Here is a 17,725-nt window from a genome sequence, read left to right on the forward strand (position 1 = left end):
GCGAAGGGGGAAGATATAGAGTGTGTGTAGGGGGGAGCCTCAACGGTCATATTGGTTGAGAGGACAAAATGTGACCGTTGGAGGAAAGTCAAGGGAACAAACCCCACACGCATAATTTCTAACGGCTAGTTTTGCTTTCAAGAGTTCCTTGCATATAATACATACAGAGACCATTCATTTGATTTGGATCATTGGATTTGTTGGGATTTGACAGTTGATGGGTGGCTTGAGGATCAAACGATCAAAATGAACTGATCTCAATTTTGTTGAACTTAGCGTATTCCAGGTTATTCTAGATGGCCTGGTCCTTTTTTTCTTTTTGGTCAGATAGTCAGATATTCAAAATTGTAGATCTTAACATACATAATTTTATAGAATTCCCTTTTAAGACTAGTTAATATGCTTATTCTAAGAGTCCTTCGGTTCGGGTTTGGTTCTGCGATTTCAAATGTATGTATTAAAAACTCGAGTTTTTGAAAACGTAATTAAACATTTGGCAAAATTACTATTTAATTTTTAAAATTACAATTTAGCCTAAAAAATTGTACATTTTCAGAAAAACACATTCTTATATATGATTTGAAAATGTATAAAATATGTGTTTTCAAATAGCAATTTTTTAAAAACGGAATTCCAAATAGTTTATTTTTTTGCAATTTGATTTAAAATTGCACTTTTTATTTATAAATGTTAATCCTAAATGCACCCTAAACTTATGATAATTTTCGAGTAATCACGTTTTTTTGAAATCAATCTCACTTTTAAAATATTAACTTTAAAAGCTTAATTTTTTATTTTTGAATTTGAAAGAGCTTTTTCTGTATTTTTTTTCTCTCTAATTATGCGACGTCCGTTAAAAATCAAAATGATATGTATTTTAATTATTTTATTAAAAATTAAATTAAAAAAATAGAAAGAAAAAAAATAGAAAAAGTTACCTATAGTTGCATCCTACCGCTAGCCCCCCACCCAACGGGGTGGGCTACCCGCATAGGTGGTTGGACTTGGAGCCACCCCACTGGTGGCTGGGGATGGTGGGTCATGGGAAAGATTAAGCTCGGAACTTGGGGTTTAAGAAGCTCTCCAGGTACTGCTATGAGCTTCTACGGTTCTACCTCATACTAAAAGCCTGTTTGGAATTGCGGTAAAAAATAGAGTTTTTGAATATAGTGCTTTTATCAGTGAACTTTTGTCAAAAGTGTTGTTACTGAAAAACTGTTTACATGTTTAGTAACGGCATGTCTTAAGTGCTTTTTTGATGTTACTGATATTTGGTAACAAAACTAAAAAAGTGATTTCAGTTGCAAAAATGACAATAAAGAACATGTAATGATTTTTTTAGTATAAGGTAAAAAAAAAAATCATTACATGACACCAAATATATGTCATTTTACGTGAAATCATCACATGTCGATAATGATAATAAGGGCCTAAGGTTGGTAATTAATTTTTATTTATTTTTTTTTTTTTTTTTCAATTTATACCAACCTTTTTATATAAAAATGGCTAATGTTAACATTCACAAGTAAAAATTATTTGGTAATGGTTTATGTAACAAAACATCAACATTTTATTTCTTTTGTACTTATATGTAATAAAAAGTGATGTCAATCATTTTTTTTTTTTAAGTATTTAAAGTATTTAACACATAAGAAAGAACATCATTCAAGGAGATCCTTACAACATTTTAAATAGTTTATAACACAACAACATAAATAAAAAAAATAAAAGAACATTAACGGGTTAGAAGTAGATTAGCAATATGATCACGCTCAATGTTCATAGAATTTTCATTGGATGTCTCTAATTGTTGTATGTTTGACTCATCTTGTGCTTCGCCATCGCCTATACAATCAGTAGGTAGTAAATCCTCATCATCATCATATGGTTGGAATTCAGCATTCTTTATTGCATGCTTCCTAATGAAGTTATGAAGAGTCATAGACGCCACCACGATTTTCACTTGTTTATCATAAGGAAAATTCAACATGCCATGCAATAACTTATACTTATTTTTTCAAACTCCAAATGTTCTTTCAATAGTGCATCTAAGTGATGAATGTGCATGATTAAAAATTTCATGCATACCCCTCGGTTGGCTTCCGCGACGAAAGTCTGGTAGATGATACCGTTCCCCTTTGTAGGGCCCCATGTATCCCTTCATGTGAGGATATCTTATGTCTACCAAGTAATACTTTCCTGCAAAAATATATACAAATAACGATCATAAAAAATATTGAAATGTATATTTTTTTCATGTATAATTCATAGTTGTTATTTTTATTAAGGGGAAACTTCACTTACCCCCCTATACTTTCGCGGTTTTTGCAGACACCCCCTCATTGTTCAAAAACTATCACTTTGATGTATCTAACTTTTGTTTCCTTCCACTTTGCCTATTCCGTTAGGATTTTCTGTTAAATCCTAACGGAGGAGTGTGAAATTCCAATCTTGCCCTTATTTTTTATTAAAAAATATTTATTTTTTATAAATCTTGACCCGTGGGTTTACCGGTGGATCTAACCCATCCGTATTGTGACCCACGGGTCTTATTATTATTATTATATATTAAAAAAAAAATTGACGGTGTTTAACCCACCGGGGGTCACTTTGTGACCCCTGACGGGTCACAAAACCCATCGGGGGTCACTTGTGACCCGCCGGTGGGTCACTTTTTTATTTGTTTTATTTATTTTTTTTAATATAATAATTATAATAATAATTTTTTATTTATAAATAAGGGTAAATTTGAAATTTTTTAAAAAATTAGGGGTATAAAGGACTTTTACTCATTTGATCGTTTGATTTAACTACAAAATCCTAACGGAATGGGCAAAGTGGAAAGAAACGAAAGTTGAATACATCAAAGTGAGAGTTTTTGAACAATGGAGGGGTGTCTGCAAAAACCGCGAAAGTATAGGAGGTAAGTGAAGTTTCTCCTTTTATTAAATACAAACCTCTAGGTGGGTGTGGAAATTGCAATTCTTCCTTTCGAATAGCTTCCAAAAAAATATGTGTATCATGTGCAGTACCTTCCCATCCAGCCCAAACAAAGGTGAAACACATACGAAAATCACAAACAGCCATAACATTCTGAGTAGGAGTCCATTTTCGACCAATATATGGTATTTGTTTTGATGGAGAAATTTGAACTAGCACATAGGTTCCATCAATGGCTCCAATGCAATATTTTAAGTATGGCCAATACCGCTCATCATCACGAATTTTGATTGGAACATCCCTAAATTTCCTATCAATATGATTAATAATGTCAATCGTCATTCTTGAAACAACCATTAAAACATGAGTAAAATGTCCACTATTCTATTCCCAAACCCATGGCCTAAAGTATTCAAAAACATTGCCACCAACTCTTCAACAGTTAATTTCCTAGTACCTCTTAAATGATATCTTTCCTTCAACTCTTTACACAAGTAAAGAAATGCGTGTATTTCCATTTTGTTTGCACCTATCAGGATTACCTTGTAGAATCTCCATAACCCACTTATAACCTATTTGAAAAGAGGTCCTACAAGGTTCCTTTGCAATATATGACATATAATAGTTTTCAACAAATTCTACTGCTGCAGCTGCTAGAATAAAAACATTATTTTCATTTTCATTTTCCTCTTCACCATAATCACTATCACTTGTATCATCTTGAGTGCTATAATCATTATTGTCCATGTCTATAAGGGAAAAATAAATAAATAAAGAAATAAGCACAAAATAAATATATAAGCACCCATAAAAATAAGAAAAAGACATATTTACGTAGTTATTAAATATTATAATATACTTACCTTACTACACAAATCAACACATAAAAAAAAAAAAAAACATTCAAATAAATCCTTACAACTTCTCAAAATAGTTCATAACAAAACCACATTAAAAAATAACTATATTAATCTATGTTACGACGGTTAATTTCTCTATTTCCCATTCGCTTAATAAAGTCAATCTACAACCATGGCTCTTTAATAGTCACAAACATCTCTCTATGTGATCTCTTAAGAAATACGTATGTTGCAAACTTAAGGATGTCAATGTCATTTTCTCTTTCAGCAATCCCCCGAACAACATCTATAGCCTCTTCAATATTACATTCAGGTTTATCGTAGCTCTTAGATGTCGTTGTATTCTTACTTTTTATTACATCACAAATCCGAGTCAAATGTTGACTAACAATTTGAACTATTTTATTTATTTTCTTACATTGAACCGCAAGATCGTATTTCCTTTATCCCGCATATCTAAATCAGCAAGAATATCATCAATGCCATGTGTATTGAGATTTGGTTCGTCATCCAAAACATCTAAACCTTCTACAACATTGTCATCTTCATTAAGCATTTCATCTGCACTATCTATGACACCAATATCTTAGAAACCAACCCTATGGATGGTGCCCAAGATCCCTTCCTAGTGGCAATTATATCTCTAAACAATATTTCCACCTTCATAGCATAAGTCAAACCTGTCGTGCGAAACTTGGTTGCTTCTGGAACTTTCTGTATTTAGGTATATGTAAAAATCAATAATAAACATTTTTTAAATCATTTAAACAAAAACAAATAAGTACAAATATAATACTTGCAATTTTTTTTCCCACCAATCATTGGGCGCATCAATTGTCTTTTTTACCGGATCTCATCCAAGGCCAGTTTCCTTGCCTATCAATCTCTTCCAAATGTTCCACTCTTTTTTCAAACTATCTCACTTGTTCTTTAGTTGTTTATAGCAATATTGTTTTCCAGTTTTTCCATTAAATTTATCTATCACATTTTTCCATCCTGTCCTTTTGAAATGTGTTCTTGGACGGTTACCAGCATGAATCTCAGTAATATATATGTCAAGATAATCTTATAGCATTTTTTCAGTCCAAACTACTTTTTTTATCTGAGTATATGTAGTAGCAGCTGTAATGTCGCTTTGACCTATTTTATTCATGTTTTTCAGACAATAAATAAGCTGATAAAATTATAAATAAAAAAGTATGTTAAACACTATTAACAATTATAAATTTGTTTAAAGTGATTGACTGATAGAATGCAAAAAATCATATTTGCATGAATAATATGCATGTCCATCCAACAAAAGGGCAACATAAAAAAAATAATAGAATCAAATTTCTACAACAGGAAAGGCATTAAATAATTCATGTGAATTAATTGTCTTCCTACGCCATTGTCATTCACCCCTTCATAAGCTTCATATATATATATATATATATATATATATATATATATATATATATAAATGAGCTATGGAACCAAGTTTTGCAAAGGACAATGCATGAGTCGATGGGGTGTGAGAGAGAAAAAGAGATTCTAAAAAAAATTTGTTGTGAGATATATATATAATGAGCTGTGGAACCAACTTTTGCAAAGGAGAAAGGCATGAGTCAGTGGTGTGTGAGAGAGAAAGAGATTCTAAATAAAAAAATTGTCATTTCTCACAATAGCAAGCACGTTATTGTCATCTCACAACAGAGGCTCTGCGATGTGTAAGAGAGAAAGAAATTTTTTAATACACTTGCATTGTTTCTTAGCATCAGAAACAATGCATATATTCTAGAAACAATTTAGAAAAGGAAAAAAAAAATTGTGAAATTCGTATCTACCCCACGTGGGAGCAGCTCAACACACTGCCCAAAGCCATCTATCACGTTCCTAGCGTCATAAACAATGCATATATTCTAGAAACAATTTAGAAAAGAAAAAATTGACAAATCTGTATCTACCCACGCGGGAGCAGCTCTTCACACTGCCCAAAGCCATCTATCACTCTCCAACCCCTTCATCTCTTCTTTATCTTCTTTTCCCTTCTATCCTCTATTTTTTTCTAATTATCTTCTCTGTCGGTCTCTCTTTTGTATTTTCTCTCTATTTTTTCTAATTCTCTTCTTTGCAGACTGCACACACGTCTTTCTCTTATGTTTAGTTCTTTTATACATGTCAAGATTGGAAAAAAAGAGATGAAAATAATCAAAAATCCAACGAACTCACTGGAACGAGATGAACTTCTGCTTGTCTCTCTCCCTGTAGCGGCTTTCAACTGTGGCAAAATGATAAGTTTGGTTCAAAGTGATGTTTATATATGGGTATGGTTGTCATTACATGAAATTCTTAAGGTATTTTTGTCCGTGTATATATTTCATTAAACACAAAACTGCGGTGCGCCTTTCTTCCAAAAGTCCGTTTGAGTAGAAGCCACGTTTTCCAGCTTCGCCCCAAACGTGGTTTTGAGCGTTTGGAACCTCCAAAGCGCTTTGGAAATATTTTACCAAACGACTCTAATTTTTTCTGAAACGGACTTCTGAGGGATCATAAGCGCTTTTTGCATGCTCTAAGAGCCTGTTTGAGACTGCGTCTGAAAAATAGAGCTTTTAAGTTAAAAAGAGTTTTTGAGTAAAAGCTTCATTTTTAAGCTTTTGCCGAAAGTACTTTTTGGCCATTTTTAGGCTTTTTGACCCTTAAAAACGCTTTTAATTTTTTTACTAAACAAGTACTTTTTTGCTTCAAATGGGATTTTTGAATGTTAAAAGCACTTTTAGGCCCCTCAAAATTTCAAACAAGCCCTAATTCCTAAGTCGATTTGACTCGCAGGTTAATTTGATATTTATTAATTTAACTCGTTTAATTAAATATATCACATTTTACAACCTTAACAAGACCGCACCTTTTTTTTTTTAACGAATTGATGATTTCATTCCTTTTCAAATCAGAGAAACAAACAAGAGTATAAAACTCTAAAGAAAAAGAGCAGATTGCTCTAAAGTGACAATGTTAAAAATACATTAAAGAGATTCCTCCATCCAAATACGCTCATTGGTGCAATTAAATGCAAACTTTAGTTCATATATAATTTCATTTTTAAAATTCATACAAATTAATATATATATATATATATATATATATATATATATATATATATATATATATATATATATATATATATATATATATATTGGCATTTAAACTTATATATGGGCCGAAAACTGGTTATGTGTAGCATAATATGATTATTAAACGGGTATGCGGATGGTATTGTCTCACTCGCCCATTTAAAGAGGCCATTCAGATGGTTGATTTTATATCTACTCTGGATTTTTGTGAACTAAATGATATGGGTTTTGTAGGTCCAAAATTTACTTGGTGTAATATGAGGGGTGATGGGCAATTTATTAAAGAGCGATTAGAACGTGTTGTGGCAAATGGAGAATGGGAGGAGATGTACCTGGTTAGAAATATAGAAGTTATTGCTACGCGTTGTTCGGATCACACCCCTTTGTTCTTAACCTTTCAAAAACAAATGGAGCGAAGAAGAGTTTATCATAATACATTCAAATATGAAGCAAGATGGGGGGAAAATAAGAAGGCCTATGAGGTTATTCGAAAAGTATGGAAGAAGAAAGTACCTTCAGTGGGTGTCTGGGAGGTCGTAAAAAATAATCTGGATATGAGTTAGTGTGGGTTGGTGCAATGGAACAGAGAAAATCAAAACCCAACTAAGAGTATGACCAAGAAGAAAAGAGGGGAGTTATAGATTCTATTTTAAGAGGAGGGGCAACCGAATGTGGAGTCTATTCAAAGGCTTCAATTTTAGGTGAATGATTTAATGGAATGAGAAGAGCTGAAATGGAGACACATGGCAAAAGAACATCGGCTCAAGTTTGGGGATCAAAATTCAAAATATTTTCATGCTTGTGTTAAACAACGTCATAAAGCAAGTAAAATTTATAGCATTTCAGATGAAGAGGGTTGGGTTTTCTCAAATCCAAAAGCTGTTGAAAAAGTTTACATTGATTATTTTCAAAAAAAATTCACTACTTCAAATCCGGTGGGGATCTCTCAATGTCTTGAGGCAGTATCTAGAAGGGTTTCCGAAAGCATGAATGAGCAATTATTGGTGGCTTTGTCAACAGAGGAGGTGTTAGCAGCTTTACAACATATGGCTCATTTCAAATCTCCAGGTCTGAATGGTTTTACTGCGAGCTTTTACCAAGAACAATGGGAAGTAGTGGGCCAAGAAGTTTGTGATGCTTTTATGAATTTTTTTTAATTCGGGTAGTTTTGCCGAAGCTGTAAATTTTACTCACATTGAATTGATTCCAAAAAAAAAAAAAAAAAAAAGAATCCTACTAGAGTAACTGAATTTTGCCCTATTAGTCTGTGTAATGTTGTTTATAAGATTTTGTTTAAGGTGTTGGCGAATAGGTTGAACGTTGTTCTTCCACATATTATCTCTAGTAACCAAAGTGCTTTCATTCCGGGTCGTCTTGTAGTGTCCCAGAATTTTCAAAGCTATTTAAATAGATTATTTTGATAATGATGTTATTTTAATATCCATTATAGCTAAGGATTTTAATTCTTGGGAAATTTATGAGAGAGTGGTAATTAGAGAATGGTAATTGTTGAAATAGTATAGGGTTGGTGAAATAGTAAAATGAGGGTATAATTGTAAATTGAAGATAGAATGAGGGTATAATTGTAAATTGAAGGTAGAATAGTATAGGGTTGGTGGAATAGTGTAGGGTTGGTGGAATAGTATAGGGTTGGTGAAATAGTAAAGGGTTGGTGGAATAGTGTAGGGTTGGTGGAATAGTGTAGGGTTGGTGGAATAGTATAGGGTTGGTGGAATAGTGTAGGGTTGGTGGAATAGTATTTGATTTTCTCCTATAAATAGAGCTCTTCTCCTTCAGAATTTTCACCACTCATCTCCTCTCCCATCTCTTGCATATATTCTTCCTTCTTCCGCTTTTTACTCGGTCTTTCTTCTTTCTAAGAGTGTTTACTCAGAACAGAGAGAGAAAGGGCGAGACCAAGCGCTACAAGAAAGAAAGAACACAAGAGATAGCAGACTTTAGAAATTAGTTTCAAAAGATATACTAGTGGTGTTAGTCATATTGGAGCAACTAGATTCCTTCATACCACTTTTAGCTTCAGTCTAGAGGTAAGTAAATTCACTACCCCTTCTAAAGTTACTTCATGTCATGCTATTTATTCATTCTTTAGTAAATTGTAAATGATTATTTTATTTACGTATTATGAAGTTATGTTGCATGCATGAAGAATTTCTAAAAGAATTATTTAGAAAGTTTATATTTCTTTAAAGGCTTTTTAAGCACAACAAGTTTATATTTGGAAAAGTTTCCATTTTAAGAAAAGAAAGTTGAGAAATGATGATGATTATAAGAAAGAAAAATGATGATAAACCCTCCTACATGTTGCCCTAAGATGCATCAAAAGAAGTACAAAGAAAAGTACAAGAGATGAGATAAATGTTTATGAAATGAGGGCACATGTATGGAGGAGAGTATTTTTGGCCCCAAGATAAGATAAGATGAGAGTTCGGTACCGATACTCGGATGGAGGCGAAACCACTGAAGGAGGCTATGCCAGAAGGTGGTATTCCATCAACTAGACCGTTGAGTGCACCAAGAAAGAGTTAATTGACGGTCGGGCATGGCTGAGGCCTCAGTTCAGTGCCATGGTCACAGGACCCGCAACCCTCGTGCACAGGGGTAATAGTGTACATGGGCCTTATTATGAGAAAATGATACTATATTTTCAACGATGATATGCTATGATGATTTACAGAGATTATTTATAATGATGCATTATGATGATGATTTATAAAGATGATTTACAACGATGATCTATTACTAGATGTAATAGTAGGTATATGTTACGGGAGATGCAACCGTACATACAGATATTATTATGGCTAGAATTATATTTATTTGCGAAAATGATTTTCAAAACTGAGAACAAGGAGTAAAACTATTTATGGTTGTGGATTTTACTTGCTGGGCCCCCTTTGGGCTCATTCAGTTTTATTTCTTGTTTTCAGGTAGAAAGGATGCTGGAATAGGAGGCCGGAATGGGGTGGGAATAATTATTAATTTTCAAAGTCTTTTCATATAAGTTATTGTAATGATATGATATTCCGCAACTAAAGTTTAATGTTTTCTAATTTCGCTTGTAATAAAATCTCTTGAATAATGTTTTATACATTTTTCGTATCCTTTAAAATCAAGTACTCTGATAGACCTTATAGATCTTTGCAAAAACTTTTGTTGTAAAAGAAGAAAAGTGGCAAACTCAGCCTTAACGGGCTGGGGATGTTACAATTTTGGTATCAGAGCAAAGGTTATAAGGTTCTGGCAGACTTTTCAAAAAAAAAAAAAAAAAAAAATTGGGGGGTTTAATGAGAAGCCACATTCCGGCCAAGTAGAGTGTGCATTGTTGTGTGGTCTCTACTAAATAATGCATGAGCATTTTTCTAATGGTTAATTTTTTGTTAAAAAAAAAAAAAAAAAAAAAAAAAAAAAAAAAAATCATCCTAGTGTGATTAATTTGGAGGATTTTATTATTGTGATCATGTTAATGACGGAGATGAATTTTTATTTTATAGATAGGTTGTGATCCATAGTATCTGCCTATTTGGATTTGCGGCAGTTTTCTAGAGTATCGATTGATAAGGGTATATTTTAAGGTGTCTCGAGGATTTAGAAAAGATTATTGATCATGATTTAAAAATCGTATGATGATTTTATAGATTTAGGTTGCGAGATGATTTGTGAAATTAACTTGGCGACAAAATGGTTTTATGGATTTAGGTTGTGAGACAAATTGTGTAAGTGATTTGGTAATGAATGGTCTTATGGATGTCGGTTGTGAAATGATTCTTGAACTGAATTAATGATATAAGAGTTTATATGAGTTTTTGGTAATGGCTAAGGTTTGATCGATGACAATAATGATACTATGATTGATGTTATAATATATGGATTGATGAATAAGGATTACGTAGTGGCATGAAGTGAATGCCTAAGTATTGCAGGGATAAATGCAAATGAGGTATACCCTAGAATCTATAAGATATTTTGATATATAAAGTTGTGGTTTAAGGATTTTGATATTTTCAAATGATTGTGATGACTTTAAGGTACAATTCATGAAATCTTTGAGGTGATTCTTAGAATTTGAGGTGCTAGGTTTTCTGTAATTGAGGTAAATTATATTGAAGTGATGCTTAAAGTTTTGAGGATGAATTGATGCTCCTAGGTTGTGGATAATATTTAAATTTTGAGGCATTAGTGGATATGAAATTATGAGAAATTTTAGTTACATGCCAAAGCTTTTGATATAATTTTCTTTTACTAAGTAAAGATAATGGATTATTATTCTTGAGGTAAATTGAAGCATAAAGGTAAGAGTTGAAAGACAATATGATACAGTGATATAATATAGTGACATGATCTAAATTTCTCTTATAAGATATATGTTCAATGATATTAAGGTATTTTAGAGGTTGAAAACATGTGATGGTGCATACTTAGATGTTTTATTGAGTGATTAACTTTTTTAAACAGATTGTTTGTTTAAATGAAGTTATTACAATGACAGAATGATTTCATAATGAATATTGAATGAGCACTGAATGATTACGAAAAGAAATGTTTGGAGAACAAGCTCCTTATAATATTACATACCAGTGTCCATAAAAAAAAAAAAAAAAAAAAAAAAAAAAAAAAAAAGAGAAGGGAATTTGTTGCATAAAGAGATACGTGGTAATGATGAGCAGATGATTCCTCAGAGCTGCTCCAGGAAGATTATTTCTGCACAGAGAAAACCTAGTATGAGCATAATCGTATATTTATATAATTGAATTATCAAAGAGAATATTTATTTCTAATGAGGTACCTGACTAGAGCGTGTGCGGAGAGACTTGCAACACCCCTGAACATCGACCCGGAGTTTTTCGTGCTGTCGCTGGAGACGTTCGGTATTCTTCTCCATTTCTAGCATCTTTGGTCCCAAGTATTCTGCGTAAGATAACATCATCTTTTTCAGCTGAGTATTCTCCTGCTTCAAATCCACGTGTTTTCGTTTGTAGTATTTGAGCAGTCGCTGTAAGACCCCGATTTGGTTTCTTGAGACTTTCAGCTCAACATTTCTGGCACTCAAACGTTGTGCCATGTCAGAAACTGAAGCAGCACCTTGGATACTGAATGCCAATGAGTTATTAATAGCATCAGTATCCGACCTATCAGCTAAGAACGTTTGATCCCGTGGAATTACGAAACCTTTGGCCACTGCTACAGCAGTAGAATCATGGAGCATGACAGAATCGTGAATAGTGATAGGACGATTGTCAAAGACAAAAGTTGGCTGCCATACGTTAGGATATGCAGCAGGTTCATTAGGGTGTGTAACAGGTACGACGGGATGAATAGCAGACACTTCAGGGGGAACAACAGGCACCTCCGGTTGCACGTCAGGCATAACAATGGGTTGTGCTGCAGGAGCAACATTCAAATCGAGGTTGTTAACGGATGATGATGATACTCCCATATTTAGGAGAGTAAGGAAAAATAGTTGAGAATACGAAGAAATTGGGAGAGATGAAGTACTGAGAAGAGACTAAACGTTAGGAACTGAAGAAATTTTGTGAAGTTTCTGGAAGCAGCAGACGAGTGGCTTTAAAGGAATTTTTCACTTCAGATGAAATAAACAGTAAACAACAAAGCGTTAGGCGACCTCGGGCCGCGATGAAAATTTTGTCAAAAGATCCCGTGGAAGTAGGATCTTGTCTCCTGTCATAAATTCGACTGAGCTCATTTTTCAAACCCACTGTTCAATCAACGACTTCAAATACCATGCGTGGGCAACTGAATGAATTGTCATGCCAACGCGCACCACGCGCTCGTTCATTACCAGAAATCTTTCCTATAAATTCCCACCTCTTTCTCCATTGCAACACATGCCTTCTGATCATACCCCTTCGCCTGAAATCTTCTGTTAATAGCCTTCCATACAATGAAAGCTCGACTTTTCCTCCTAGTTGAGCGTGTCCTCAAGAGAAAAATGCAGCCTCACGATTTGATTCACAAACCCAACTCCTTATACTCTCAGTAGTAAACCATTGAAGCAAGATTATCGTTGATCATGTCCTGATGAAGCAAGATTATCCTTGATCATGCTTCTCAGGCTAAATATCTCTCTTTCCTTCTCAGTCTTCGTAAATGACAGAAGAGAGAGAGCATCCGATGTGGGTATTTTGAAAGTCTCACATACATGCCATGTCCTGAAATGCTTTTCAAATCTTCATTTCTAGAAAGCAACAGGACTATCTTTCTCTCTTTTCTCTTCTTGACCTTGCAAGACCCAAGGGAGAGAAATTATAACATGAGTGTTTTGGGACATCCAGCTTGGAAACTTACCCATATCCTACTTTGCTTGCTTATCAATTTCATCTCTAGAACGCAGCAAAGCACAGCATGTATTAGTCAAGAATGGATGAGAATCTTACATTTGATGAAATCGTGTATTTCGTTTGAGTTGAAATCATAATTACGAGTTTCTATTATTGAGTTATGATTTATCAAGTAAAGATGTAGTACTGAAAGATTTTCGCTGATATTGTAGCATCAACACAAAAGTTGGGATGAGAAAATAGAAACGGTTGTGTATTTAGAATGAATCGAATTATGATGTCACTTCTGAGGTATATTCATGTAATGATGTTTGAATGTTGGTGCTATTTACTTTTACAGGTTTATGATGGTGAGAAGTTAATAATTATTAGAGCATCATATTAAAATTTCGTATGCATGATTTGGAATACTGAGATACTAAAGAGAATATAGGCGGGGATGATTTTTATACCTTTTTGATAAGATTGATTAAATTAGATCGAGAGAATTATTGCAGGCTTGAAATGAGGACTATGATGATTGGAGGTATGAACTATTTATTAATTTGATGTTTAAACCTTGATTGTAGACTGTTGATGAATAACTCGATTGTTGTTATTGAGGTTGGAAAGAAACAATGGAAAAGATTTTGAGGTAAGATTTTAGTGTGAATTGATGAATGATTGCAGAAATTGAGACTTTAGACTGTGAATAAGAAGAAGGAGATGGAATTTCAATATGATAAAAGAGAGTAAGCTTTGATGAAGGATTGAAAGGAATATTATCTGAATCCCTCAACTTGAAGATTGGACGATAATATTATAGGTTTTAATTTCGAGGACGAAATTCTAATAAGGAGGGAAGATTGTAGTGTCCCAGAATTTTCAAAGCTATTTAAATAGATTATTTTGATAATGATGTTATTTTAATATCCATTATAGCTAAGGATTTTAATTCTTGGGAAATTTATGAGAGAGTGGTAATTAGAGAATGGTAATTGTTGAAATAGTATAGGGTTGGTGAAATAGTAAAATGAGGGTATAATTGTAAATTGAAGATAGAATGAGGGTATAATTGTAAATTGAAGGTAGAATAGTATAGGGTTGGTGGAATAGTGTAGGGTTGGTGGAATAGTATAGGGTTGGTGAAATAGTAAAGGGTTGGTGGAATAGTGTAGGGTTGGTGGAATAGTGTAGGGTTGGTGGAATAGTGTAGGGTTGGTGGAATAGTATTTGATTTTCTCCTATAAATAGAGCTCTTCTCCTTCAGAATTTTCACCACTCATCTCCTCTCCCATCTCTTGCATATATTCTTCCTTCTTCCGCTTTTTACTCGGTCTTTCTTCTTTCTAAGAGTGTTTACTCAGAACAGAGAGAGAAAGGGCGAGACCAAGCGCTACAAGAAAGAAAGAACACAAGAGATAGCAGACTTTAGAAATTAGTTTCAAAAGATATACTAGTGGTGTTAGTCATATTGGAGCAACTAGATTCCTTCATACCACTTTTAGCTTCAGTCTAGAGGTAAGTAAATTCACTACCCCTTCTAAAGTTACTTCATGTCATGCTATTTATTCATTCTTTAGTAAATTGTAAATGATTATTTTATTTACGTATTATGAAGTTATGTTGCATGCATGAAGAATTTCTAAAAGAATTATTTAGAAAGTTTATATTTCTTTAAAGGCTTTTTAAGCACAACAAGTTTATATTTGGAAAAGTTTCCATTTTAAGAAAAGAAAGTTGAGAAATGATGATGATTATAAGAAAGAAAAATGATGATAAACCCTCCTACATGTTGCCCTAAGATGCATCAAAAGAAGTACAAAGAAAAGTACAAGAGATGAGATAAATGTTTATGAAATGAGGGCACATGTATGGAGGAGAGTATTTTTGGCCCCAAGATAAGATAAGATGAGAGTTCGGTACCGATACTCGGATGGAGGCGAAACCACTGAAGGAGGCTATGCCAGAAGGTGGTATTCCATCAACTAGACCGTTGAGTGCACCAAGAAAGAGTTAATTGACGGTCGGGCATGGCTGAGGCCTCAGTTCAGTGCCATGGTCACAGGACCCGCAACCCTCGTGCACAGGGGTAATAGTGTACATGGGCCTTATTATGAGAAAATGATACTATATTTTCAACGATGATATGCTATGATGATTTACAGAGATTATTTATAATGATGCATTATGATGATGATTTATAAAGATGATTTACAACGATGATCTATTACTAGATGTAATAGTAGGTATATGTTACGGGAGATGCAACCGTACATACAGATATTATTATGGCTATAATTATATTTATTTGCGAAAATGATTTTCAAAACTGAGAACAAGGAGTAAAACTATTTATGGTTGTGGATTTTACTTGCTGGGCCCCCTTTGGGCTCATTCAGTTTTATTTCTTGTTTTCAGGTAGAAAGGATGCTGGAATAGGAGGCCGGAATGGGGTGGGAATAATTATTAATTTTCAAAGTCTTTTCATATAAGTTATTGTAATGATATGATATTCCGCAACTAAAGTTTAATGTTTTCTAATTTCGCTTGTAATAAAATCTCTTGAATAATGTTTTATACATTTTTCGTATCCTTTAAAATCAAGTACTCTGATAGACCTTATAGATCTTTGCAAAAACTTTTGTTGTAAAAGAAGAAAAGTGGCAAACTCAGCCTTAACGGGCTGGGGATGTTACATGTCTTATCTCTGACAACATTTTAGCTACTTAAGAAACATTACACACTATGCATTCTCGCATGTGGGGAAAGTATGGATTTATGGCCTTGAAGATAGATATGAGTAAGGCATATGACAAGGTGGAGTGGGTGATCTTGGCTAAGGTAATGAAGAGAATGGGGTTTGATTTGAAGTGGGTAGAGTTGATCATGAAATGTATTACTACGGTTCAATATTCCATTATTATCAATGGTGAGCCGGTGGGGCACATTCAGCCATCTAGAGGAATTCGTCAGGGGTATCCTCTATCTCTATATCTATTTTTGATTTGTGCAGAGGCCTTGAGTTCATTACTTTAGAGAGCTGAATGCACATGGGTTTTAAAAGGTGTTCCCACGTCTATAGGGGGACCAAAGCTCAATCACTTATTCTTCGCTGATGATAGTTTTCTCTTTTGTAAGGCAACTAGGGAAGACTGGGAATGTTTGTCGGGGATTTTAGATGTGTATGAGAGGGCTTCAGGGTAAAGGCTTAATAAAGACAAAACTTTTATTTTCTTTAGTAGAAATACAAGGCAGGAGGTTCGTGATTTCATGATTTAGTTGGTTGGTATTCTTGTTTCACAGCATTTTGATACATATCTGGGATTACCTAAATTAGTAGGGAAAGCACCGGTGAGTGAATTTCAGTCTATAGTAGAGAGAGTTAAACGGAGAATCAGGGATTGGAAGACGACATTTTTATCTCAAGCAGGCAAAGAGGTACTTCTCAAGGCAGTCATATAAGCTATCCCGACTTACAGTATGAGTGTGTTCCTCCTTCCGAAAGAATTGTGTAGGGAGCTTAATTCTCTTATGCAAAAAATCTAGTGGGGGCACAAGGAGAAAGATAGGAAGATCCACTGGATAAGTTGGGAGAAAATGGGATTTGCTAAATCCCAAGGAGGTATAGGGTTCCACAATCTGACTTGTTTTAACAAAGCATTGTTAGCCAAACAATGCTGGCGGTTATTGCAGAATCCGAAGAGTTTGACAGGAAGAATTATTAAAGCTAAATATTATCCATGTGGATCTATGTTAGAGGCAAAACTTGGAAGTCGACCATTGTATGCTTGACATAGTTTCCTTTCGGCAAGGGACCTTCTCAAAATGGGACTTGATTGGCGGATTGGGGATGGAAGTACAGTTTGGATTTGGCATGATAAATGGTTACCAACACCTACGGCTTTTGCGTTCCAGTCCCGTTGTACACGACTAGATGCATGTGCGAAAGTGGAGGAACTAAAGGATAAGGACTTAGGAGGTTGGAGCACTAAGTTGATACAGGAGATTTTTAGTACTAGTGAACTTGAGACTATTTGTAGCATTCCATTAAGTAGATATAGCCATGTAGATAAGATGATATGTAGGTCAACTAATACTGGCTTATTTACTGTACGAAGTGCCTATTACATGGAAAATGAGATGATCAATTCTCAAAAAGGAGAAGGCTCATCTAGGTCGGGTTATACGCATGTGTGGAAAGCAGTTTGGAGTTTACGGGTTCCAAATGCCACTAAGGTGTTTCTATGGCGTGCATGTGCTGATATTCTCCCGACGAAAGAAAAATTATTGCAGAGGAGAGTTGTTGATGAAGATTTGTGTATTTTTTGTGAACGGGAACAAGAAACTATGATGCATATATTATGGAAATGTCCCTCATCGACGGATGTATGGGGTGCGTGTGATAGGAGAATTCAAAAAACCCAAGCGCAAAACATAACATTTTTGGATGTGGTGGACAGTTTACTTTTGAGGTGTAATGGTGAGGAGATGAGTCTGTTTGCTGTAATTGCGAAGA

At 34.2% G+C, this 17,725-nt stretch overlaps 1 protein-coding gene across 1 annotated transcript; it reads right to left on the minus strand.

The window, feature by feature from the left end:
- Positions 1-11,559: 11,559 nt before the first annotated feature.
- LOC148587930 (uncharacterized) lies at positions 11,560-12,423 on the minus strand. Its single transcript, XM_088512414.1, has 2 exons — positions 11,715-12,423; positions 11,560-11,629 (listed from the first exon to the last, which is right to left on the minus strand). Exons 1-2 carry the CDS (start codon positions 12,363-12,365, stop codon positions 11,624-11,626), a joined length of 657 nt encoding a protein of 218 aa, XP_088368540.1. The 5' UTR covers positions 12,366-12,423; the 3' UTR covers positions 11,560-11,623.
- Between the last annotated feature and the right edge of the window lie 5,302 nt (positions 12,424-17,725).

This window comes from Corylus avellana, chromosome 1 (assembly GCF_965113065.1).
Source record: "Corylus avellana chromosome 1, dhCorAvel1.hap1.2, whole genome shotgun sequence".
Taxonomy (NCBI): domain Eukaryota; kingdom Viridiplantae; phylum Streptophyta; class Magnoliopsida; order Fagales; family Betulaceae; genus Corylus; species Corylus avellana.

What these genes read in the sequence shown, in the direction of transcription:
- LOC148587930 (XM_088512414.1), bottom strand. Translation starts at nt 12,365, where the DNA reads ATGGGAGTATCATCATCATCCGTTAACAACCTCGATTTGAATGTTGCT.